Genomic DNA, 26,862 nt, shown 5'->3' on the forward strand with positions numbered 1-26,862 from the left:
TCATCATTTATAGGTTATTATGTTATTATTTTTCTGGTCTGGCCCACTTCAGATCAAATTTAGCTGAATTTGGCCCCTGAACTAAAAATGACTTTGACACCCCTGGCTTATATGAAGTTTTGATCTGTGAAGTATAAGGCCACTGGTGGCTTCAAACAAGCAATAAACAGCCTACATATTGTTTTGGTGTGAATGGAGTACATTTGTAGTTATTCTAACTGTAATGTGTGTGTGTCTATACTTAACTTGAGGGTAGATTTACCTGCAAACTGCGTGTCCGCTCAGGTTCAAATGGTCTTTTGTTAAGATGAATGTGTAAATGCTTCAAAGAAGGTATTTATGGCACTCGCCCTTTAAGAAGACACGCATGCGCAGACCAGTCAGAAAGTTAACTCCTGAACTTCGTAGTCAGAAAAATTGTGAATTATAAAATAGCAGGGAAAACACTATCTAAGTATCATGGCATTTCGCCGAAGAAACAAGAGTTACCCTTTCTTCAGCCAGGAATTCCTAATTCAAAACCATGCGGACATCGTCTTCAGTTTGGTGATTTTCATTTTGATTGGATTGATGTTTGAGGTGAGATGAACTCAGATTCTCTCTTTTTTTTTCTTCTTCTCTCGTCTCAGCTGTTTTAAGATGGCAAACCTGCTGCACATTCAGTGATGTAACTCAGAACTAGAACGAATCTTAGTCAACCGAGGTGATCTTCCTTTGTAAAGAAAACCGCTTGTTGAACCACATCTGTACCATCTAGTGTTATCAGTTCCGCAGATATATATATATATGGTGGCGACTGGGCTGCAGACCCACAACTTTTACAGTGAAGTCAGTTCTTATGAGAGTTAAAGTTTGGCAAAAGTTTATCACAAGTAATAAAAAAGAGGTACTAGCTAAATAGCAGAATATGAACTGTGAAGTTTTTCTTGCTAGCTTTGTGTAAGTTTGGTGTCTTGCTGCTCAGATTTGAACTCCACAGTGAGTACCTTTAAACGTGATACGCCTAAAAAAACTCCTCAGTCAAATCATACACACTGAACTTCTTAGCCAAATAATATTATATTATACCCTGTGGCAATATCTTGTTCCAGTTTCCAGTAAATACAATCCGCTGCAACATTGAGTGTTCAAGATTTGTTAGCTACAGATTTCAGACATTGAATAAAGATTTTTGGATTTCAAATTAAAAGCATTGTTGTTCGTGTAGTAGTCGTTTACAGCGTGCGTTTAGCAGTACGGGTTTTATTTTGAAAAATGAAAACGGAAGTGGTATGGATTTTTACGTAGTACTTTACGTCGGTAGTTAACTGCCACGTCTCAATCTCTGAACCGTTGCTGCTTGGCTGTGGTGGTGGACTCAGCTGCTTTTAAGATCTAGCTGGAGGGATATTGCCACTGGTGGATAACTGAATTAATTATGTGCTTTATTAAACTTTACAGTTTCCCCAGTGTTCGGATATGGCAGGCCTGTGCATTGGCGCTTCAATCCGGAACCCTTGTTGTGGTCACACAGCTGGCTGTATTGAAAAAAAAAAAAAAAAAAAGAAAAAAAAAAGAATAGGGGATTTCCTTCATTTTTTCCTCATTTCGGAAAAAAAGAACTACACTGGCATACTTGTTAAACTGTGTCTTGTTTTTGGCGTTGATATGTATCTTGTGATATTGGCGGACAAGGAGTGAATGGTGCTGGTGCACTGGGATGTCCAAACTGGGGCCTTAAGGGGTATCCATGGAAAGATCACAGTTGTATCACTTTGTACATCATATCTGATTATAATCCAACAAAAACATACTCTTGTGCCAGGTTATCTGCAGTGATTCCCAATCTGAGGTTAACAAATTCAAGATAACAGGTGGTGTCAACAGTTTTTCTTGATGCAATGACAGAATTGTTTTTTTTTTTTTTTAGACATAATCCTTGTAAATAATAATTAAATACAACTGACAGATCTTGAAAGCCACCCTTCTGTAGAAAAAAACGTTAAATAAAACAATCTAGGACACAGGTGTCAAACATGCCTGCCAAAGGATCCAGTCCGGCCCCTGGGATGAATTTGTGAAATGCAAAAATTACACTAAATATTAATCATTTTATTTCAGGCTCCACATACAGATCAATTTAATCTCAAATGGGTTGGATCAGTAAAATACTATCATAATAACCTCTAAATACTCACAACTTCACATTTTTCTCTTTGTAAATGAAAAACTTGTCATCTCATTTTACTGTATGTACACTAAAACTATCATTCCACAAAAACATGAATAACATTAACAAATATGAAACATTTTGAAATGTCTGAAGTGTCATTTTAACAATATTCTGCCTGTTATTAAATATTTTGTGTATTTGTAGATCCACTGTGATCTGTAAGTTGTAATTTACATGTGTAAATAATAAACTGAGACATAATATTGTTAAAATTGCACTTAGTTTTCTTCAGAAATTTCAGTTTGTTCATGTTATTCACATTGTTTTAAAGGATAGTTGGTAGATGTAAACATTTTCTTCACATAATTTTACTTTTTTCGCTCTAAAACATAGAGGAAAGTTTGGAGTTGACATTATTTATATATTATTATGTTATTGTTTAACTGGTCCGGCCCACTTCAGATCAAATTTGGCTCAATGTGGACCCTGAACGAAAATGAGTTTGATGACACCCCTGATCTAGGAAGCGAAAGTCCATATTTCTTTGAACTATATGATTCCTCAACATGTGCAGCCTGTGAAAAGGGTTGCAATGTGGTGTCTTCTCATTTTGAGAGGTCACAAGAAGGCCATGACGGTTGTGAACTTCTGTTTCATGCTGCATTTCAGTGGAAAAGCATCAGTTGCATTTATTCAGGAGCATCTGAGGTCAAAGCAAGTCTTGTCATGCTGGAGAGTTTTCTAGAAGCACACCCTAACAAATATTGCTCCCAGCAGCCTGGTATACTAGTGCCAAGGGGAATGAATAACTGACAATCTTACATACACCTTTATGTTTGCGTTCCAACTCCCTCCTGCTCATTAATAAACCGCATCACACAACCACATGCATACCCATGCATAGACTAGGTTCTTTAGGTTGCATTCAGATTGGTTTCTTGAAGTATGTTGCAGATTACCATCTTCTCTAATTTCCAGGCAACAGCTAAGACGGCCATACTGTTCATTCAGCCGCAGTACAATGTCACCACACTATCACCAGGTATGCATCTGCACTCCAAACCCCATAAAGATTTATTACTTCATAGTGTATAACCTCTCCACAGTTTGACCATTTCTATTCATGGCATTATTAACATGAATGAGCTGTGATTACAAAAGGCAGTTAACTTTACTTTAGGAGCTTTTACACGCCTCTCATTGCAAACATTCTGCATGTGTTTCACCCTTCCTATGTGTGTTTAGAGGGTGAGGTGACGTTGTACCATTACGGATGGAAGGACTTTGCTACTATCCTCTTCTATTTTTTCATCGTCATCATCCTCCATGCAGTAGTGCAGGAGTATCTTTTGGATGTAAGTACTTTATTATTCTGAGCAGCACAGCAGGTTGCATCACAGAGAGAGGTTCTTTGGATCTGAAACGTATGATCCAATTCAAATCTAATTTAACACATAAAGACCCAGTGCTACTTTTATGACAGTTTCCAAATGATTTTTTTCTCTCTATTTAACCTTTCTAAAGTGATTTATCATCAATTTCTTATAATATTATTCTCCATATTTTGCATTTTTTCACTGAAAATCAGATATTTCCCTATATTTAACTTACTGATCATGTAGATGTCCATAAAAGCTTAGATTAAAGGTGGTTATTATATCAGAAACACAGAAAACTGAAGAAAAACTGACTTTCAGTCAAATCTATCATTAACTGAACATAAACCAAGTGACTCGTTTAACCCATAAAGACCCAGTGCTACTTTTTAGTCAGTTCCCGAATGAAATTTTATCTATATCTAACTTTTTAAAAGTGATTTATCACCATTTATTTCTAATAGTATTGTCTTTATTTTGTATTTTATCAGTATAATTTAGATATTTTCCTGTATTTAATTTACTAATCATGTAAATGTTCATTAAAGCTCAGATTAAACTAGAGGGTTATTGTATCAGAAACAGACAAAACTGAAGAAAAGTGACTTTTTCTGTAAAATATAACATTAACTGAACACAAAACAAGTTTCTCCATCCACTGTCATTTATTAAAACTACATGGGTTTTACTGGTGAATCAGTTTTGTAGACGATGACACTGGTTTCCATGTTAACTATGGAGCCTCTGAACATCCAAATGGGTCATATCTAATGTCCATGAAAAAATAACAAACTGTATTTTACACCAATTATTTGCAAGTATTGATAGGATTAAATGATCAACAGGTATTAAAAAGTTTCAGTAGATGGTTTTGGTTGCTGGTGGATGTTTGGGTCCTTATGGGTTAATACGTACATAGTTAGAACCATATTATAATTAACTCCAATCACATGAGAAAACAATGCAAGTAGATTTCCTGGTAACAAAAGCAGGAAGAAGTACTGTACATTTCTACAAAATAGTTAATGTCATTTCCTTAACAGAACCACTCAGTTAAAACCAATGTAAATGTCTATTCTTTATAGCTATAGCATTTAATTCAATGATTCTCCACATTTCTCTTTGTACATTCATCTGAGTTGATGTGCACATTGTGTTACATTGAATTTCATTTTACAGCTGAACTTGCATGACATTACAGTCGGTAACCCAAAAGTAAATTTGCGTTCTTTGGTTGTTTTTTTTTTATCCTTGTACCATTCCCACAGTAACACCACAGTTTGTTATTTCTATGCAAGGTTAAGAATTTGTTTACCATATCCTGAAACCAGGATATGAGCAGTTTCTTTTCATGGCGTCCTCACCCAAATGCAAATTTTTGGTGCTTAAAATGACTTTTAAAACTGAGTGGTTTGAGTCACAGCACATTAAAAATCAGAACAGCAGTATTTAAACTCTGGAGACTGAATCAGACTGAAAACCAGCTGAAGTTGCTTCAGTGCTCTTTGAATAGAAATGTGGAGACAGGAAGACAGAGAAACATTTGATCCATTTGAAAGTATGAGCTCTTGTGTCATTGTTTAGAAATAGGCCAGCGCGGAGGAATGAGGTTTTATTTTAGCACAATCACCGTGGCTTCCAGAGCGTCTTGAAAGAAACGCTTCTTCAGTGCAGAGTTTTTAGTAACAGCCAGAAATAGCACCTGCTGTCTTTTCTTGGCTTTGCTATTTGCATTACCATGACACTTCCTTGTGCATGACAATGACAGAGTCAACATGCCACGCATAATGAGTACATGCTGCATTCTCATGATCTGTTGTATTGTTCTTTTTACAGAAAGTGAACAGGCGCCTTCACCTCTCCAAGAGCAAGAATACTAAATTTAATGAGTCGGGTCAACTGTGTGTGTTTCACTTGGTTTCTAGTGTGTGGAGCTTCTACATCCTCATAACGGTGTGTGACATTTCACTTTAATAAACTATTCAGTGACAGATGAAGGAAATGTCACGTACGGTACATTCTTTAAACCTCAGGATACCTAATGTGTTTCCTCTTTGGGATTCTGACAAACACAGTCAGGCTTCATCACTAATGATAAACGGTATCAAATATTTTTATATTTACTTTAAATTCTAATGTCTTTTCACAGGAAGGATATCTCTTGCATCCTAGCAGTCTTTGGGAAAACTATCCCCATGTACACCTCAGGTATGATTATTTATGCTTGATATTAATACAAGGTTTTAGAGTTAATACAGTTGGTATATACCATTCTGAACTTATGGAATTTATTTTATTTTATTTTGTTTATTTGTCTCAAACTTTGAAGTAAAAAAGAAGTTAAAATATAAAATCAAGAAGTCGATCACATATGCACCCATCAATAGACATTAATCACAGAAAAAGTAACCAAATACAATAAATTTAACATAAGTGTACATGTGAATCAACTCATAAACACAGTTTGAGAAGGGACAGAAAGAAGCAAAGGCTTATCTAGTCCTGCCTCTTCCTTACTTTCATTGTCAGATTCATAACCAACTAGAAGCACTCGGAGAGCGCAGACCTCCGCCAAGGCAGATCAGTGGCCCCCCCACCCCTGATCACCACCAAAATTTAATCATTTGTTCCTTGTGCCAGTATCAACATTTCCTGAAATTTTCATCCAAATCCGTCTATAACTTTTTGAGTTGTCTTGCACACGGACAGACAAACAAGCAGACAGACCGACAGACAAACCAATGCTGACAAAAACATAACATCCTTGGCGGAGGTAAATATATTTCCTTCGTCAGAATAATCCCAACATGCTGATACTGACGTTATTTTCTGTTGTATTATTTTATTTTTGTTAATAATTCACCCATTTACACCAGGGAAACAGAAATAGCATTAAAAAAAATGGTTATACCCAACATTATATTGGACTGATCAAATATTAAACTCATACAAATTCTTCAAATTGCCTTCAGTGAAACATAAACACACATATGTACTGTGACAGGCTTTTAGTTGGGCGGGGGGGTTATTATCACCATTTGCTTTTATGTTTTTATGCCTATGTATTTTACTTCTGATTTGATTGGAAAATACTTTGTGAAATCTTTCTGCAAAAAGTGCTATATAAATAAACTTTATTATATTACTGTAACTAATACTTATGATTCAGTGTAATAATATAGTGCTTTAACTAATCTTTAACTAACATTTACATCATAAGGAATCCGCTGATTATTTTGTCAGTTGATATGTATTATTGTTCGGCTTATAAAAATTCCATAATGAGTGTAAAACTACTCATCACAATAAAATAAACACAACCAAGCATGTGTAAACTTCATACTTTTGCATCTACCGAATGCTGCAGAATGGTATCCAACTGATTATGGCAGCAGCGGACTGTGTTGCACTAACTGTCTGCTTCTGCTCCAGGTTTCAGGTGAAGTTTTTCTACCTCACTCAGTTGGCCTACTGGCTGCATGCCTTGCCGGAGCTCTACTTTCAGAAAGTACGCAAGGTCAGTAAGGAGACCATGGGAACTGGAGGACTCCTAGAGTGAGGCTAGATAAGCTGCGTTTGTGTGCATGTGTGTGTATTTTGCATGCGCTGTATCTGCATTGGAGTGAGAATGAGGCAGAACAAAAGGTTCCAGGATTTGAAAATCTGATACCGTTCCAAATAAAGGCTGTTTGTTTTTCAGGAGGAGATCCCTCGGCAGCTCCAGTACATCTGCCTGTATCTGCTACACATCTCTGCAGCCTATTTGTTAAAGTAAGCATCTGACAAAAGGACATGAAAGTCTGCAAATTCAGGGGTTTATCAAAAAATCTGCACAGCTAGTGAGACACGAAGAGTCATGGATCAAAGTGTAAAGTTCTACATTAAACCACTGTGACGTAACTATTTTAAAATGTATTTCTCTGCAGATGGAATATGCATCTAATTGTTGCTACAATATGCTAGTATCGCTGCTCTTTTAAAACAATGCAGATGCATAGTTACTTCATCATTATTATAATTGGTATTTTTTGTCACTTTTAGTCACTTTAATAAACTGTATATATTATAGATTTTTTTTTATTCTTTATTTTTCTGTATTGTATTGATGCATACTATTTTGCGCTACTGTACACACTTGAATTCCCACCTTGGGGATCATTAAAGTATATCTTATCTTATCTTATCTTATCTTATCTTATCTTATCTTATCTTATCTTATCTTATCTTATCTTATCTTATCTTATCTTATCTTATCTTATCTTATCTTATCTTATCTTATCTTATCTTATCTTATCTTATCTTATCTTATTGATAACCCTTAAAGACCTAGTGGTACTTCTGTGGCAGCTTCCAAATGAATTTCTCTCTCTATTTAACCTTTCTTAAGCAATTTATCACCATTTATTAGAAAATGATCTTCTGTAATTTTGCATTTTTTTCAGTGAAAATCAGTTATTTTCCTATATCTAATTTATTGATCATGTAGATGTTCATAAAAGCTCAGAGTAAATTCAAAGCTTATTATAGCAAAACAGAAAACTGAAGAAAAAGCGACTTTTTTAGTAAAATCTATCATTAATTGAACATAAACCAAGTGTGTCCATCCACTGTCATTGATCCAACTCCATGGGTTTTACTGGTGAATCAGTGTAATAGAAGATGATGGTGTTTCCATGTTCACTACAGAACCTCTGAACATCCAAATGGATCATATCTGATGGCCATGTAAAGACGACAAACTGTATTTTACACCAATTATTTACATGTATTGATAGGATTAATGGATCAACAGGTATTAATCAGTTTACATCAGTAGATGATTTTGGTCATCGGTGGCTGTTTGGGTCTTTTAATTATTATTGATAATAATAATGTTAATTTTAATAATTATTATTGTTTTTCATCGAACCCTGTGAGCCTGTCTTCAGCTTTTGTCACCTCTGACCGTCTGCTTCTTTCTTCTTTCTTGTCTAGTTTGAGTCGTGTAGGTCTGGTACTTCTCTTCCTCCAGTATTTGTCAGAGGTTTTCTTCCATATTGCCAGACTATTCTACTTTACTGATGAGAACCACCAGAAAATGTAAGTCACCTGATTTTTGTGGTTTTTTGTTTGTCAGAAATAGTCTAAGTCGTAAACCCAATTTTTTCCTCTCCTCCTTCCAAAGCCATCGTGAGTTTTCAGTGTTTACATTTTTATTACTCTGTTTGCTTTTGTAATCACTAACTTAAAGTGATAGTCTCAACATCTTATGTTTTTTTTAAGTGAGATCTTGTGTGTGTCGTGCGTCAGGTTTGACCTGTGGGCGGTCAGCTTTGTGTTTACACGGATGGTTACTCTGACCCTGATGTTCCTGGCTGTGGGATTTGGTTTGGCTCGTGCTGAGAACCAGGGGCTTGACTGGGAAATGGGCAATTTCAACACTGTACTAATAAGGTAAGGCGTTACCTGCTGGAAAGAGACAACGATATGAGCAATGTCCAAAACTGGTGGAGAGTGATTCAGTTTGTAGGACTGCTGTTACTTTTTACAGCAACTAGTTAAAATGCACTTTGGGCCCATAAAAAAACTATTACATCCTGCTGAGATTTCAGGTTTTATGGTTTTACAACATAAATTCCCAGTGAATGTGTTTTAGAAAAGTTATTTAATAACAGTGTGAAGACAATTCAGATTACAATGTGACAGAATTATATTTCACATCAATCTGATTAGTAAGCATTTTTTAGCCTCATAGCATAATCGTCTCTTACATTTTTGGCCAGCATGTGATATCTGCATAACTTTACTCTCCTAACACTGCTGATTCATTTTATATCATTGGCTATAATCCATTGTTTTTCAACCTCGGGGTCCCATGGAATTTCCAGTAATTGATAGAAAAAAAAATTACTAATAAAAAATATTTTTTAATGATTCAATATATATTTCATTACAATTAAAACACCATACACTTTTCCTAATAAAAATCAAGTTTACATAAAATGCAGGATATAATATCTGAGAAGGCTTATCTTAATTGACCTGATCATGTGACCGCATGCATTACTACACTTCAACCTGCCCGGACACAGTCGCAGTCAGAAAACCAAACCGAACAGAGAATGGAAAGATTTCTTTGCCCACCTGATCCCACTAAGACATTTCCAAGAGAAACTGAGAAGCAGACACCAAAAAGGTGCATTATATACATTATATAGCCTAAATGTCATCTAAAATTAACATTTATTTGTAACATAGTGTGGAAATCTATTACATGGTCAAAAACAAATTAATTTTAGCACGAAAATGTCTCCGTTTTGAATGTCTGGAGTCACCAGAAATTTGTGATGTTAAAATGGGGCCACGAGCCAAAAAAGGTTGGGAACCACTGCTATAATCTGAAAAAAATATGACATCAGCAATTATGCTATGAGGCTAACAATTTCTAACCAGGATATCTCTGAGTAAACAGAGAAACTACAATAGAGAGAAATGTAAAATAGTCTTGATCTTATTTTCAAGCAAAACTAGGGCAGAGTCAAAAGGTTAAATATGTATTACTACATATTTACCCCAAACACAGACACACCAGAGCCAACAATTAATTACTTTCACTGGATACATTTATATGAAATGTCAACTCAAAACACGAATGAGCATAGCGTTTACACTAATGTTCCTGCCTTGGGCCCCTCTAGGATGACTGTTCTACTGCTGGTATGTTTGACCCAGTCTTGGCTTCTGTGGAAGTTTATCCGCTTCCAGCTGAGGCGCTGGAGGGAGTTCAGACATGAACAGGCCGTGCGCAAGAAGGCTGCCACAAAGCAAACCCTACGGCCACTGAAGAGAGACTCACGTGAGTGTTAACACCTACTTTAACATATTTCATAGTATATCTGTCATCTCATGTTAAATAACAGGAGAATTTTCCTAAGGCTAAATTTATGATAATCGCTATGTTCAAGAATGTGACTAGTCATGACATGTTACTTAAAATACTAGGATAATATTCCACTCCATGTTTTTTTTTTTTTTTTAATTATCTTTTTATTGGAAAGGCAAATATCCATCACATACATTAATTACAGCCTTAATCATTCAAGAAAATAAAATAGGATGGATATAGAAAGTTTCGATGACTATATCCATATTGCCTTTCTACAATTTCATTTTAATTTCAGCTGAAACAATAATACAACAAAACAGAACAGGGGAACGCACCACCTCATACAATCACAACCTCACAAAAGCGGATACGTTCACAAAGCACAAATACAATCAAATGAAATCAGATCTGATTGTTTTACATACTCAGTCCGTTTAGACCAGATATTATACAATTTTTCTTTTTCAACTCTGAGGGAAAAGGATATATCTTCTCCATAACATAAATCTCATAGACAATTCCAATCCATTCATCAATAGTGGGTGGTTCTACTTTTAACCATTTCCTCATAACAGATTTCTTACTGGCTGCCAACAGTATAGCCAGTAATTTTTTGTCTTTAATGTTCCATGACTCAAACAGTAGATTGTCCAAATACGTGGTTTCACATTTAAACAGAATTTTAACATTAACCCTTTCATGCATGAATTATGAGAACCTTAATCGAGATTTATTTCCTGAGTGTTTTTATTCCTCTTTAGGTGTGAAAAAAAACAATGCAATTGAAAATTTTTTTTATGAACCTATTTTTCACGGACTTCCAAAAATGTCCACTCAGCTTGATAACATGTATTTACTAATATATTGTGTGAAAACTATGGAATAAAAACATTTTTAATGCTGCTAATCTGCTGTTTTCTCACATTTTAACATACTCTAATAGTCACTACTCACTTCATTGAGATAATATGCAAAAAAAAAACTCTGTTTAAAAAAAACCCAAATGTTGATTGTAGTTTCAAAACAATAGTAAGCAATTGATTTAACTCTTTCATGTATGAGTTATGAGAACCCTGATTGAGATTTTTTTTTACTGAGTGTTTTTATTCCTCTTTAGGCATGAAAAAAAATAATGTGATTGAAATTGTTTTTATGAATCTGTTTTTCATGGAGTTGCAAAAATGTCTACTCAGCTGGACACCATGTGTTTAGTTTTTGAAGCAAAGAAACATGTATTTACTGATACACTGTGTGAAAACTAAGAAATTATTTTAAAAATATTGTTAATCTGAGGTTTTGTCACATTTGAACAAACTCTAATACTAGTTATTACTCACTTTATGGCGATTATATGCAAAAAAAAACCCAAAAAACTTGATGTTAATGACAGTCTAACAACAATAACAAGTACTTGGTTTACACTCAAACATGTCACCGCAGATCATGTTTATCAACAACAGAAAAGTTACAGTAATGGTATGAATTGCAGTGAATGGGATGATGCTTAAGAGTCCACTGTGTTGGCTGATATGGAACTAAAATAATAAAATCCTTGAAAATACGATAAGAAAACAGCTGTAGAATAGCTGTCCACTGTAGTGACCATTATGCATGAAAGGGTTAAATACATGTTGTCTGTGTTTGTGGATCTCTTCCCGGTAAGGTCTTATAACCTGACAGTCCCAAAAAATATGGAAGTGGTTGGCTCCATTAGACCCACAAAGTCCACTCCATGTTTTTTTTTTTTTTTTTTAATTACCCCTCTCATTTCTTTCTCCCATTTCTAGTCGGACATCATGAAAACGGAATTCTTAAAGCTGAGAATGGAGCCTCTCCCCGGACCAAAAAACTCAAGTCCCCCTAAGATAAGATACTGACTGGCCTGAACAGTGATCTTAGCCTGAGCTAAGGTTTCTCATCAGCACAACAGGAAGCTTGCGACCACTGGCCACCAAGCTCCTGGTTGAGTATGTCCTGAGACATTACAGGGACTAGGTCGCTACAGACTTAGACTTGAATGCTGGAAAATGAAATCCAAGGAAATCCCTTGAGCCCAACAGACATTTACTCCTCTCATCATATCAGTATTTTTTATACATCCACGCAGCCTGCTATCCCACCCTACGGAGCACCAATGTATGCAGAATGATTACGATGTAAAGTGAACTCAGTATGTGACACACATGTTATTTGTGTGTGTGTGTGTGCTTGTTGAATGTGTTGATGCATATCCTCATACATAAGTACTGTACCGGTTGTAGTGTTGTCTGGTGTTGCAGCTGTTTTCAGCTTTTGCCATTGAGCCGGCTTTGCTTGTTTTCTACTCCGGTCCATTGGAGCAGAAAAATGTTACTGATGACATGGTAAGATATCAGCTTACTGTATGCTGGCCTGAACCTTATTCCTAACAATGCCAGGGAAGGAATTAGGCCAACCATTAGAGCGGTCACTTTATGTCTTCCCAATGATTTATGTCTGTCTCAAATCCTTTTCATTTGTCACTGGTTATAATTGATTATACACATCAAGTATGTATGTTGGATATTACCGCATGTCATTCCATTTCTTTTTAATCGTTTTGTTAATTTCTTTATTAAATAAAGCAATTTTCTGACACATTGTGGACTCTTTTGTTGATCAGAAGAGTGGTGTTTTCTCTAATCTGTCAGCTGCTTCTGCTGTCTTAACCCATAAAGACCCAAACTGCGACTGACAAACAAAACCATCTACTGATCTAAATGTTTAATACCTGTTGATCCACTAATCCTGTCAATACATGTAAATAATTGGTGTAAAATTCAGTTTGTCGTCTTTTCATGGTCATGAGATATGACCCATTTGGACGTTCAGAGTCTCCATAGTTACCGTGGAAACACCATCATCTTCTACAACATTGATTCACCAGTAAATCGCATGGAGTTGGATAAGTGACAGTGGATGGAGATACAGGGTTTATGTTCAGTTATTTATATCTTTGCTGAAAAAGTAACTTTTTCTTCAGTTTTCTGTGTTTCTGATATAATAACCCTCAACTTTAATATGAGTTTTAATGACCATCTACATCAGGGGTGTCAAACTCATTTTAGTTCAGGGGCCACAATAAGCCCAATTTGATCTGCAGTGGGCCGAACCAGTAAAATAATAACAGAATAACCTATAAATTATGACAAGTCCACATTTTTGTCTGTGTTTTAGTGCAAAAAACCCCATTAAATTATGAAAACGCTTACTTTTATAAAGTCTCCAAACAAAAAAAGATGTGAATAACCTGAAAAAAAAAAAGAAATTTCTTAAGAAAAATAAGTGCAACTGTAACAATATTCAGCCTCCACTTCTCATTTGTCCATGTGCATTATGGATCAGATCTACAAAGACACTAAACACTGAGGAACAGGCAGAAAAGAGTTCAAATTGGGCAGAATTTTCTTTAGACATTTCAGGTTGTTCATATTTGTTCAGGTTATTCACATTTTATTGTTACAGGATAGTTTGTAAATGTAAATATTTTCATAATTTAATGTTATTTTTTGCACTAAAACAAAGACAAAAATTTGGAGTTAATTCAAGATTTTTTTTTGCTTAATTCAAGATTTTTTGCTAAATTTAAGATTTTTTTTTTTTTGCTTAATTGAAGATTTTTTAACTTAATTGAAGATTTTGTTTTTTGCTTAATTCAAGATTTTTTCCTTAATTCAAGCTAATTTTTTTTTCTTAATTCAAGATTTTTTGCTAAATTTGAGATTTTTTTTGTTTAAATCAAGATTTTTTTTACTTAACTGAAGATTTTTTTTTTTTTTGCTTAAATCAAGATTTTTTTTTTTTTTTACTTAATTGAAGATTTTTTTTTTTTTTTTTGCTGAATTCAAGATTTTTTCCTTAATTCAAGCAAAAAAATTTTTTTTGCTTGATTCAAGATTGTTTTTTTGCTAAATTTAAGATTTTTTTTGCTTATTTCAATATTTTTTCCTTAATTCAGTTCAAAAGTATGGAATTTTTGCACTTTGTAAATTCATCCCAGGGGCCGGATTGGAACCTTTGGCGGGCCACATTTAGCCCCCGGGCTGCATGTTTGACACCCCTGATCTACATGATCAGTAAATTAAATAGAGTAAAATACATGATTTTCACTGAAAAAATGCAAAATAACAAAGATAATATTACAATAAATGGTTATAAATCAGTTAAAGATTAAATATTGAGGAAAATTCATTTGGGAACTGACACAAAAGTAGCTCTGGGTCTTTATGGGTTAAACATAAAGGCTTTTCAGGCAGCCACCTTCTGGTCTTGTGGGCATTACTAGTGAAGGTTTTTTCAGGTCAACCACACCAACACAAACAGTATTTCACAGTTTCCCAGTAGACGTCAGATCCAAGCAAACAAATCACCTTTTCTGTCAGTGTTTATTAATGACAGCAAGAAACACTACATAAGTTTTGATTCACATTCTTGTAGGCATTTTTTCAAATTGTTGCATTAATTGTTCAAAGAAGTTTCTAGCTTTTCACTGGTGTCATGAAGATGGCTCCGCTGCTGGATCTTCACCTGACAAAAAGAAAAAGCATTTTTGGCATAAACTGATTAAAAGAACTAAAAAAAGACAAACATAGCTGCCTTTTACAGGTACATCTCAAAAAATTAGAATATCATGAAAAAGTTCAATATTTTTTGTCACTCATTTCAGAAAGTGAACCCACATGTTATACTATAGACTCATTAGACATAAAGTGAAATATTTCAAGCCTTTTTTTTTTAAACTTTGATGTTTATGGCTTACAGCTAATGAAAACTCAAAATTCTGTGTCTCAGAAAATTAGAATATTGCATAAAATCGATAAAAAAAAGGATATTTTAAACAGAAATGTCAGTCTTCTTAAAAGTATGTTCATTTCTATGCACTCAATACTTGGTTTATTCTCCTTTTACATGAATTACTGCATCAGTGCGTTGTGGCATGGAGGCGATCAGCCTGTGGCACTGCTCAGGTGGAATGGAAGCCCAGGTTGGTTTGATAGTGTCCTTCAGGTCATCTGCATTGTTTGATGCCCCGCCACAATGATGCAGTAATTCATGTAAAAGGACAACCAACCAAGTATTGAGTTAATAGAAATGAACATACTTTTAAGAAGACTGACGTTTATGTTTAAAATATCTTTTTTTTATTGATTTTATGCAATATTCTAATTTTCTGAGACACTGAATTTTGAGTTTTCATTATCTATAAGCCATAATCATCAAAATTTCAAGAAATAAGGCTTGAAAAATTTCACTCTATGTCTAATGAGTCTATATAATATATGGATTTCACTTTCTGAAATGAGTGACAAAAAATATTGAACTTTTTCATGCTATTCTAATTTTTTGAGATGTACCTGTAGATGAGCATGTTTTTGTAGTCAGCTGATTGGCTTTTACCATTTTGCTCATTGTTTGTTGTTCGCACACCCAACTTCTGCCGCACAGAAGCCAGCGTCTGAGAAGGGATCTGGCTTGAGATGGACTCCAGGTATGTCAGCACATACTGGTCAGCATCGGTCAACACAAAACGGTGGTTGAAAACTAAAGAAGAAAGGAGGGAAGAGAGGCCATAAATGAGTGATTTCACTGGTCTACAATTTTTTAGAAATGATTTGCTTCAGAGATTAAATGTGCTAAATGTTACGTATTTTAATAAGATTAATTGGAAAATAAATGACAAAAGTGCCAGTTTGCTGATGTTTTCAAGGTATATGATTAAGTGTTATTACACATATATATTGGTTTATGTACATTTATATAATAGTTTTATAAATCTTCCACTAAATAGAACCTGTAAAGTGAATGTATTCTAATGTGCAGACAGTGTTTTGAAGTAGATCTTGTAGCTCCGAGACAAATATTCCTTTTGAGTCAAACCCATTCTCTCGTTAATTCTTGAATTTCACATTTTGACCCAAGGCTGTATCTTGGAAAGTTCAGCCAACCAGCATTTTCGACTTGATTTTTCTTCATCAGTGACTTTCATGTGGTAAAATTTCATTACTTTTATTCTGGAAGCATTTTCCTTGTAGACCAGTGTTTCCAATGACGCAGCACTGGAGCACCATTTTAGAATCCAGTTTAAAACACTAATCCATGGTCTTGCACCGCCCCACCTCCCTGACCTCCTTCACACATACACACCCACTCGCTCTCTCAGATCAGTTGATCAGCTGTTCTTGATGGTGCCGAGAACAACTTGCAAGCTCCGAGGAGATCGGGCCTTTGCTGCTGCTGGTCCCAGATTGTGGAAAAACCTGCCTCTGAATAGCAGACAGACCTCCTCCTTGCCTGTTTTTAGATCTCTTCTTAAAACCCACCTGTTCTCCTTGGCCTTTTAACACTCTTGCAATGTTGACATTTTGTTTTCTGTTTTTATATTTTAACACTGCAAAATCTAAATCTTACCAAGTGTATTTTTGTCATTTCTAGTCAAAATATCTCATCACACTTAAAATAAGACATCATCACCTAAAGAGTAACTTTTCAGTGAGATATAAGAACTTATTTTTAGACAATATATCCTACCAAGATAATTTTCACTTGTTCCATTGGCAGATTTTTTTTTTGCTTAATTCATGATTTTCGCTTAATTCAAGCAAAAAAATCTGCCAGTGGAACAAGTGAAAACTATCTTGGTCTTTGAGTGTCCAAAAAAACTGCTATATAAGTGTGATGTATTATTATTATTATTATTATTATTATTATTATTAGTAGTAGTAGTAGTAGTAGTAGTAGTAGTATTACAAGTTACTCTGTAGGCGATTATGTCTTATTTTAAGCGTGATGAGACATTTTGACTAGAAATAAGAAAAATACACTTTGTAAGATTTTGATTTTTGCAGTGAACTTATTTTATTTATTTGATTTTATTGTTTTTTAATGCTTTTATTATTATTTTTTTTATTGGGCTTTTAGTCTTCTGTACAGCATGTTGGTCCACTGTGGCTGTTTTAAAGTGCTTTATAAATAAAGTTGGATTGGAGAAAATAAATACCAAGATGTAGCTTTCATTTTGTAAGAAAAACTAAAATAAACAATCTTGATATTGGTGTCATTTATGGAGAAAAATGCCGGTTTGGAGACTTACACTGAATAATAAAAACATCCTTAGAGTACAACCTTACCCTCCACAGTGGATCCAATGGCCAAGTCTGCAGGTGAGTAGAACTCAGGATGATCCACAGTAGAGCCCGGCTTAGGGATCCGTGTCTTTTCAAGGAACTTTCCACCAATGACGCCAGAGTTGCGTGTCGGTTTCTCATAAATACTGATCATGTCATTGGCAAGAAAGTAGGACAGCACAAAACGCCTGCCCTCATCTTCGGAAAACTGGGAGTCCTGGGATGTGAAAATGCAGTGCAACAAAGAGGATGCATTATTATTTTGTCTGTTCTAAATAAACAGTTTGTTGCCCTTATTTAGAAAGAAAAATGACAAACAAGTAGTAATGTTTTGCTTCATGTGCACCTTTATAATCTTCTTTTACCAGATACAGTACAGTTTAGGTACTCTGGTGGTCTTTTATCACCTTTGGTCCACAAAACAGTAAAGACTGAAATGTTTTCTCACCAGCCGAGCACTGTAGCGCAACACTTTGTGGTCATTCTCCAGCAGCTGTAGCAGATTCTTTTTGGGTTGCTTTGGTATGAGGGACAAACAGTTCTGGAGGGTGTCTTCAAGTGACCCAAAACCATTATAGGGAGGAATTTCCTGTAAAAATAGACCACATGATCATGAATAAGGACACACAAAACATAAACCAACAAACCCTTACACAGATTCAGTTAAATATAGTTTTATTTTTGCAACTAACAGCAAAAAAGACAGTTGAAAAATAAACCTAGTGCTGTTTTAAACACACAATCATATGACGTTATAGAAGTAATTTTGGTAACTGTCTTATTTAACACTTGTGATTTTTCCCGTTTTTCTCACCTTCTTTCTTTCTGGAAGCTTCTCTGTTCTCTCAATGGGTTTCATGTCTATATCTGGGTGGTTCTTTGCATAATATTCTTTCGTGAATCCGTCGCAGTCACAGAGCTGGAAGTGACGGCCGAGAAGTGTTATCGTTTGACCAACATGGAAGTCTTTAGGGGAGTAGTATTCATCAACTTCCTCTTTTGAAACCTCCAGCACACAGGTAGGAAAGGCTTCTGATAAGAAATAAGTAAAAAAAAATAAATAAATAAAATGAAAAAAATTTAATAAAAAAAAAAAAAAAATCAAATCAAATAAAAAAATAAATAAATGTAAATATATATATATATATATATATATATATATATATATATACTTTTTTTTTCATCCACTTGCTCTTTGTGTTCCATTTCTGCATGTTTTTTGCTGTGTTTATTGAAACCAGTGTACCTAACAAAAGGATGTGTCTTGCTCTATTGGATCATAAATGAAAAAAATTAAGTGGCTGTCTTACGGGACTCTTTGAGTTTCTTGGGCAGCCTCTGTCTGCGCATTAGTACGGGGAAGGGAATCCGTCCATTAGGCGCATCAGCCTCTCTGATCTCCACTGTGTCGTCCACCAGGAAATACGTGATGGTCACGGGTCTGGTTTCCCCATAGTGTGAATCATCCCACAAGGCAAAGAAGCGTAAAACCTAATGATGAAGAGGAACAGGGAACCAGCATCTAATGACACCGCTGGCATTAAATTATGTCATTACATAAATTAGATGTAAAATCCAATCCATGTATTTTAGATGTACATACATATTTAATTTGTATAAGACATTCCTGTTTAGACAGTCTTTTTATGGCCCACCCTGATGCTTTGTTTTATTTATTTGATTAGTCTTTTATTCCTGATACAGTATTTTATTTTTTATTGGACTGTCTTCTCTCTGTAGCACTTTGAGATTCCGCAGAATGAAATGTGCTTTATAAATGCAATTTATTCTTATTCTTCTTATTATTATTTTATATCTAATATGTATTTGAATTTCACTTTGCTTCCATCCCAGCGCCAAAAGAGGCTCAACATGTTGATGCATATTCCTCTTCTCATGTGCTTATGAGTAAACTCTTCTCAATCTTGTCTTTTAAATGCACTTTTTTTATTTTAATGTCTTGCATTACTCTATTTTATTTTTAATGTTAATTTTGATGTATGATTTAAATATAATTAATGTCTTTCTTTTATTCTGTGAATGCATTCTAAAATCCCATTTTACCTCTGATGATTTTAACGTCTTTTATCCCCTTTTTGATTTTAATGTAATTACAATGTCTTGCTTTTTTTTTTTTTTCTTCTGTGATTTTTTATGTGTTTTTGTAAAAGCACTTTGAATTACCCTGTGCATGACTAGTGCTATACAAATAAACTTGCCTTGCAAACCACAATAAGTGAAAAAGCATGGGTTTTGCAATGTAATGTGATCAGGTCTTCACCACATAAACATAATATTAGTATCGCTATAGCTGTTATGAAGGGTCTCTCACAAATTATATTCAAAATCACAAGGTATTTCACTTATCCAGGCCAGAGAAATGACTAATATCCCAAAAGGCATTAAACATGTTGTATTTAAAAGTACAAGTAGAACACTATTAAAGAAGATGAAAAGAAGATAAATTATTTTGAGTGATAGCTTTCCAGATTGCAGTTTTTAACTTTTACCTATTGGGTTTTGACTGTCCTTTACCTTGCGGTCCATTGTGAGGAACTGGTGCAACCTGTCGAAATCAGACGGTGTTGTGTGAGATAGCAGAGGTTTTCTGCGATGTTCAGTGTAAGGATCCACTGGCATCGACACAGGGTCGTTTAGATTTATTCCTTCACTTTCCATGAACTCCTGTATGAAAATAATAACATGGAAAATGACAACAGCAGATGTGAGAAAACTGCAAACTTGCTGAGACACACAAAAACATTAGACCATCAAAAGTCATCGAAAACAGTGGTTATTCAATCAAGTACTAACTACTGGGTGTATCATGTGACTAAAACAGACAGAAAAGAAAACACGAAATGCCTAAAAGCACTGTTTTTGGCAGTACAATGCCATAAATATTAGTGTAAGAACTGAAGTGATTTTGGTTATTATCAAGAAATCCATGGAAAATGGATAGATATCAGCTCTGAAATTAAACTATTATGAGCCATTTTTGTCATCATTATATTTGTCCAAACAAATGTACCTGTAGTTGTACCAGGCATTAAAATGAACAAGAAATTGAAAAAAAGAAGGGTGGTCCAATAATTTCTTCTGCAACTTTATGCATACTTTTGGAAGAGAGAGAGAGAGAGAGAGAGAGAGGCAGAATGTACACGTAAGCGTTGTACCTTTGTAAAATCATCACAATGTGTGATGTGGTACTTGACACCATACACTTCCAGGTCAATACCAAGGTTCAGGTCTGTCCACCGGTAATGTGCTCCTTGTTCATTCTTGGGTAGATGCTGACGTTTGATCCGTTTTCCATGTGGCATCCCGGAATTCTCCACTGCAGGCTCAGAGATGCACATGGTGTCATCTTCAAGAAAGTAGTTTATGACCACAGGTCGTATACGGTACTCCTCATCAGGAGAATACAGAACGTTCTCCTCAAAGTATGCATAGAAGCGCAGCACCTACAAGACAGGGAGTTAGCGGTTAAAAGAGAAGACATAAACAGTAATCTTCTCAAAAACTTTGCACTATACCTTCTTATCCAGGGCTACATAAGCTGGGACGAAGGCTTCAAACTGGCTGTCGTCAAAGGAGTCATAAGTCACATCTGGTCTCTCAAAAGTCAAGTCACTAATTTTCTGCTCAATCAATTGTTCTGACATAAGAGGAGACTGTCCAATGCCGACGGTGGGACGACGAGGGAGAGCATAGCCGTTCTTATAGACCAGTGTGTTGGGCCGATGGAAGGCCGACTTCTGCAGAGAAAGAAACAGAGGAGGCAATAGCTGTTAGAAAAGTACATTTGCATAGGTTAAATGCAGTTCATGTAACTCTGATGTGAATGCATAGTGTGAAGACTAATTAATATCCTTAACCCTTTCATGCACAGTGGTCACTACAGTGGGCAGTATTTCTACAGCTGTTCTCTTGTATATTCATGGATTTTGTTGTTTTAGTTTCATATCAACCAACACAGTAGACGCTTATGCATCATCTCATACACTGACATTCATACTATTACTGTAACTTTCCTGTTCTTGATAAACTTGATCTGCAGTTACATATTTGAGTGTAAATTAATTAAGTTGTAATGAACAGTTTCTTTAAAACAAAGTTGTTTTTTTGCATATTATCTAAAAAATTATATATACATATATATATATATATATATATATATATATATATATATAGAGAGAGAGAGAGAGAGAGAGAGTTTTCACACAGTATGACAGTAAATACATGTTTCTTTGCTTCAAAAATTAAACAAATGATGTTCAGCCCAGTGGACATTTTTGTAACTCCATGATAAATAGGTTTATAAAAACTTTTCAATCACTTTTTTTTCATGCCTAAAGAGGAATAAAAACACTTAGGAAAAAAAAATCTTGATTAAGGCTCTCATAATTGCATGAAAGGGTTAATAAAACAATTGCGTGAAAAAGTCTGGAAATTATTTCACTTTTTATGACTTTTTCACTTAAATCTCTCTTGTTTATTGTCACTCTTGATGCCTTGTTTACGTTTATTGGGTGAAATATATTTTATAAACATCAGTGTTTTTCATCTCATCTGCACAATTTATTGAATATTGATATTTGATTGTCTTGCTTTTCTTGTGGAAATATATACATACATGCATAAATGAAAACTTTACTTACCTGTCTTCTTTAAATACGCTTTACTAAATGTTGTACTACTTTCCTTACTGTTTTAAGGCAGACATCTATACCAAACACTTGTATCAAAATCGAGTAGCAAGTTTATGCTGACAGTTTATTTAACATAGAAAAGAAGGAATGTAGGAATTCCCTCTTAACCCATAAAGACCCAAACATCCACTGGCCACCAAAACTATCTAGTCATGTAAAATGTTTAATACCTGTTGATCCACTAATCCTATCAATACATGTAAATAATTAGTGTAAAATCAAATTTTTCCATTTTTTTCATGGCCATCAGATATGACCCATTTGAACATTCAGAGGCTACATAGTGAACATGGAAACACCATCATCTTCTACAACATTGATTCACCATATAAAGTCAATGGAGTTGGATCAATGACAGTGGATGGAGACACTTGTTTTGTATTCAGTTAATGATATATTTTACAGAAAAAGTCACTTTTCCTCAGTTTTGTCTGTTTCTGATATAATAACCCCCTAGTTTAATCTGAGCTGTAATCAACATTTACATGATTAGTAAATTAAATACAGGAAAATATCTTATTTATACTGATAAAATACAATATACAAAGGATACTATTATAAATAAACGGTGATAAATCACTTAAAAAAGGTTAGATATAGAGAAAATTTCATTTGGGAACTGACATAAAAGTAGCACTGGGTCTTTATGGGTTCAAGGAATTAACAACCTTTACATTACTCAGTAAAAATGGTCCTGCTGATAAAATAAAGCTAATTCATATAAAACACAGTGACTCAAACATTAGCTAAAACTTGTGCAACTACTTCAAACTTCTTACCGTTACATCCTGAAAGGTGTATCCTGGTAAAAACGGTAAACCGCGGCTGTTCCAGTTCCAAGACATTGTATTCTGTCAGTATTTATTTTATCAAGAAGTTAAGGACTCAGAAAATGAAAAAAAAAGTAGTATTTGTGGCAACTTTCTTGGCGTTTAGCTACAGGATAGCCCCACCGTGCTATGCTAAGTTTAGTGGTATCCATGGAAACGACACGACACCAACAATTTAGGAGGAAATAAATAATGCCAGTAAAAAAAAAAAAAATAAATAAAATAATAATAATAGTAATCATATTAAAAAAAAAAAAAAAACGCTGTACCTGAATGACATAAAAGTTAGTGACTCATTTTAAATAATAAAAAAGAAAACATATACTGAAAAATATATATTAACAATTTATAAATATATCCTACAAATCTATGTCTCTCAAAATTGTTCATATTTTTTAATGGTTAAAGAATACACATCCTCAATTTAATCCTTGTAGTCAGGGATGAAATGGTTAATCACATGTATAAATTATATTACTAAGTTTACTTGACTATTTCACAGTGCAACAAACTGATGAGTCCCATTTCTACCATTAGGGGGCGTGCTAGAATAACAAAACTGAGACTGAAGATCTGCATGGGTCTCAATGTCATGATGACAGATGCATCGTGGGTGGTTTCGTATTACTCAACATATTTGCAGTAAATTGAATTACCACGAGTAGTGAGCAGCTATAATTGTGCATGCCACAATGTAGTGACAGTACAATGTCGAACACTGTGCATACTGTAAGTGTCGTCAAAAATGCATCGCAACATTGCAGAAGGAAATGTATTAGATCTGGTTTAAAAAAAGACAGATTATTATTAATGTTATCTTTTTTTTTTTTTTTAACACAGTTTATTCCAAGCACAGGAGTCATATTTTGGTCTCACTGTACCAGCTATTGGCACATTTTAATCCCATCCAAATTTATACATTTTGTTTTAAATAAAAACTTATATCTAGTGTGGATGACGCTAATATGTACTCTCAGTTAAAATCTCAGGAAAATACCAAGCTTTTAATGAAAACTAGAATTCTTTCTTTGCTTGAATCCAGAGCAGCGCAAACAGAACTGGATCGACAATAGCTTATATTATTATTACATGGCAACATGACATAAGAGATGTAGTTTTGCATGTTCATTGTGAACATTTTTGCAATGCTGGTTCCTTCTTCAGATGGCTATGGGCAGCATCTCCACAAGCATCTGTTTGGTGTAGAAGAGCATAGTTCATACAAGACCTCAATCGCAGCTTTCCATTAGGGCATTACTAACAGTGAGGACCACAAAACATGACATTTATGACATTGACATTTACATCTGGTGACATGGCAAGTGCAATGTTCAAGAACATTCAAATTTTACACATGCTCCACTTCAGTAAAGCAACGATAACTGCAAAGGGAATACATGTACAATCGGTTGACACTGTATTTCTAATCAGTGGAACATTTGATCTGTTATTGAGTAAAACACCAGCTGCTTGTTAACAGTGACTTAGTTTAGCTAGAAAAGGCACTGCACCGTGAATTAAACATACTGTATCAAAAATAAGGTTAAATCACTAAACCTCTTTGAGGCTCTTTTATATGATATCTCTAATTCTTTTCTTTAAATGCTGACATAGCTGTTAAAATGGGCTGATCCCCTTCTTAGGAAGCAAATACATCAACCAAACACAAAAACACTAGGATTGCATCCCTGAGGTGCCAGACAACCTTCGCCAAGTATAAAAATATCTCATAATAAACCATACTTGAGAACAAAAATACACAACATCAATAAACTATTAAATATTATAAAATAGATTTTATAAGGGTTGAGATGAATTCCCCAAAAATATTTTTTGGTTTTTACAAAGTTCAAAGGCAGCATGGTTATGCACTGTGGAAAGATTGTCTCACATAGTCCAACTGTCCGGGACACTTCTTTATTTCTTTACGCCGTCCCTCATTTAAGTCCCCACTTGAATACTGGAGGGTACTCAACATAAAGCACCAAGTGTCACAGTCTTTTGCTGCTGCCTCATGTTCTGTATAAAACAGATCCATGTGAAGCCTTGGTCCTTCAGTCATCGTGTAGTCTCTGCTGCCATGTGTGTGTGTGTTGAAGGCAGCTAACCCATAAATCCCCACTTCAAAAAGGGCTGCTGAGGTCACAGCCAAGGCAGCGTAGCAAATGGCCTTTCACCCCTGTCTTCCGGCAATAAGAGCCAGCTAAGAGGTGAGCTTACCATGCAGAGTGGAAGCTTATTCTTTTACTCAATGGGGTATAGCTTATTATACCCAGAGGAAAATGCAAACCATTAGAGAGAGACTACTTTCATCTCAAGTCTGCACTCCCTTCCACTATTCTCATTGGTCCACAGCGGTTTTGCATGCTGGCATATAAAGCTTCATCTAGGCTTTGTCTCTTGCACTTTCCAACCCAAGTGCATCTTAGATTTTGTTCAACTTTCTATCAAAAGTCTTTTTATCCATCTTCAATAATATCGATTGAGGCTCCTAGTCCCAGGGATGTCCGGCTGCCCGTTCATCCAAATCTCTCGGATGATTCTCTCCCTCTCCTCGAGCCTCTGCGCTCTTTCCAACTCTTCCGCCGACGTGAACACGTTCATGTTAAGCGTACGCTCGAATCGCCTGTGCCGCCTCGCAGACAGGTCCGAGGTGGTGTCCCAGTCCGAGTCCGAGTCGCTGGAGTCGGAGGACGAGTCGGCAGGGCGGGGTCGTTTCTTGGTGGGAGGCCGCTGGCGTGGCTGGCAGTCGGTGCGACAGGAAATCTGCACCACCAGGGCAAAAAGGGTGAGGAAGAGGCCCAAACACACACCGCAGACAAAGAAGAGAGCCGCCCTCTCAGGATGATCTGTTAAAGGTGAAAAAGAAGAAGGTGAGAGAGGAAAGTGGAATATACAGTCAATTCATTGCTTCTGGAAAACATTTATTTAAATCATTTTCAATCTCTTTATTTATAGATCTGATCTGTTCTGGAGCACTGATGATGACAAGATGAAATAGCTGTTTAGTTCAAATGTATTTAAATTAACATTATTTGTTTGTAAAGCCTGGAAAAAGCGTCAGATATGTTTGTTTAAATAGGTCAGTATTTTGTTTTGTTTATATACTGTGCCTATTGTCTGGTATTTGATTTTTGGTTTGTATTTATGGTGTCGTATAAGCCCATGGAAGGGCTGGGCATGTCTGTATGTAAGACACAATAATAAAAACATTCATTCATTCATATAGATATCTTCAAAAACCCAGTAATCCATCCATGAGTGTGTTACTTCAACTTAACCCTTAGGGGTCCACGGTCATGTCCTAGCATCAGAAGTCGGTCACATAGACCACTGGGGACATTTGCATTCAAAGAGCGGACTTGAAACACTCTCCCACTTTTTATTTAATGTTGATAGAGCAAATACAACCGGAGAAATGAGGAGCAAACAAACGTGAATAAAAGTATGAAAATGAGGTTTGAATGGGGGTATATTTCAGACCATATATTCGTCATTTTTTGTCCTTTTTCAAACTGAAAAAACTGGCCAAATCTGCGGATTGTAGTTGCAGGAAAGGGTGAATGACCCCCACCTGAACCGGATGCGGAAACTGGGAGGACCGGGGGGGGGTCAGAAAACACTTATGTAAAGACAAGTTTTTATGTTAAATATTTGAGAATAGTTTTAATTTATTACAATTTTGATTTTATGTACCTAATATCTGGAACCAATATTCACTTTTAAAGTCTTTGAAAAGGTTTCGTTCAGCATCTTTGTGTTATTTATGCAATGAATTATATTAA

The 26,862-nt window shown here is 35.2% G+C and overlaps 3 protein-coding genes across 4 annotated transcripts in view; 1 reads left to right on the forward strand and 2 right to left on the reverse strand.

Moving 5' to 3' along the window:
* Positions 1 to 380: 380 nt before the first annotated feature.
* On the forward strand, positions 381 to 13,009 carry tram2 (translocation associated membrane protein 2). The gene is made up of 11 exons (XM_030128947.1): positions 381 to 579; positions 3,131 to 3,194; positions 3,398 to 3,507; positions 5,365 to 5,481; positions 5,678 to 5,736; positions 6,961 to 7,045; positions 7,229 to 7,299; positions 8,503 to 8,607; positions 8,818 to 8,961; positions 10,206 to 10,363; positions 12,181 to 13,009. The coding sequence occupies exons 1-11, from the start codon at positions 460 to 462 to the stop codon at positions 12,255 to 12,257; spliced, it is 1,110 nt and encodes a 369-aa protein (XP_029984807.1). The 5' UTR covers positions 381 to 459; the 3' UTR covers positions 12,258 to 13,009.
* A 2,736-nt stretch (positions 13,010 to 15,745) lies between these two features.
* On the reverse strand, positions 15,746 to 23,237 carry efhc1 (EF-hand domain (C-terminal) containing 1). Its single transcript, XM_030128846.1, has 9 exons — positions 23,027 to 23,237; positions 21,072 to 21,293; positions 20,712 to 20,999; positions 20,071 to 20,220; positions 18,846 to 19,026; positions 18,350 to 18,567; positions 17,984 to 18,124; positions 17,539 to 17,752; positions 15,746 to 15,952 (listed from the first exon to the last, which is right to left on the reverse strand). The coding sequence occupies exons 1-9, from the start codon at positions 23,090 to 23,092 to the stop codon at positions 15,747 to 15,749; spliced, it is 1,686 nt and encodes a 561-aa protein (XP_029984706.1). The 5' UTR covers positions 23,093 to 23,237; the 3' UTR covers position 15,746.
* Positions 23,238 to 23,587: 350 nt separating this feature from the next.
* eva1aa (eva-1 homolog A, regulator of programmed cell death a) overlaps positions 23,588 to 26,862 on the reverse strand; it is a 165,941-nt gene continuing 162,666 nt past the window's right edge. Inside the window, exon 8 of one of the 2 annotated variants that reach the window (XM_030129145.1) lies at positions 23,588 to 25,926. In XM_030129145.1, the coding sequence (XP_029985005.1) occupies positions 25,547 to 25,926 (380 nt within the window). In that variant the 3' untranslated portion in view covers positions 23,588 to 25,546. The remainder of the gene's footprint in view (positions 25,927 to 26,862) is intronic. The other variant, XM_030129147.1, reaches the window with a different exon arrangement.

The sequence above is a fragment of the Sphaeramia orbicularis genome, chromosome 24 (genome assembly GCF_902148855.1).
Source record: "Sphaeramia orbicularis chromosome 24, fSphaOr1.1, whole genome shotgun sequence".
Taxonomy (NCBI): Eukaryota; Metazoa; Chordata; class Actinopteri; order Kurtiformes; family Apogonidae; genus Sphaeramia; species Sphaeramia orbicularis.

Bases quoted from the DNA above. Each gene is read 5' to 3' on its own strand.
- efhc1 (XM_030128846.1), bottom strand. From the start codon at position 23,092: ATGTCTTGGAACTGGAACAGCCGCGGTTTACCGTTTTTACCAGGATAC. The intron at 20,221-20,711 runs GTACAACGCTTA...ATTTTCATACAG, and splicing joins ATTGTGATGATTTTACAAAG to GAGTTCATGGAAAGTGAAGG. The intron at 15,953-17,538 runs GTAAGGTTGTAC...TTTCTTCTTTAG, and splicing joins CATTGGATCCACTGTGGAGG to TTTTCAACCACCGTTTTGTG.
- tram2 (XM_030128947.1), top strand. From the start codon at position 460: ATGGCATTTCGCCGAAGAAACAAGAGTTACCCTTTCTTCAGCCAGGAA. The intron at 580-3,130 runs GTGAGATGAACT...TCTAATTTCCAG, and splicing joins TGATTGGATTGATGTTTGAG to GCAACAGCTAAGACGGCCAT. The intron at 3,508-5,364 runs GTAAGTACTTTA...TTCTTTTTACAG, and splicing joins TGCAGGAGTATCTTTTGGAT to AAAGTGAACAGGCGCCTTCA.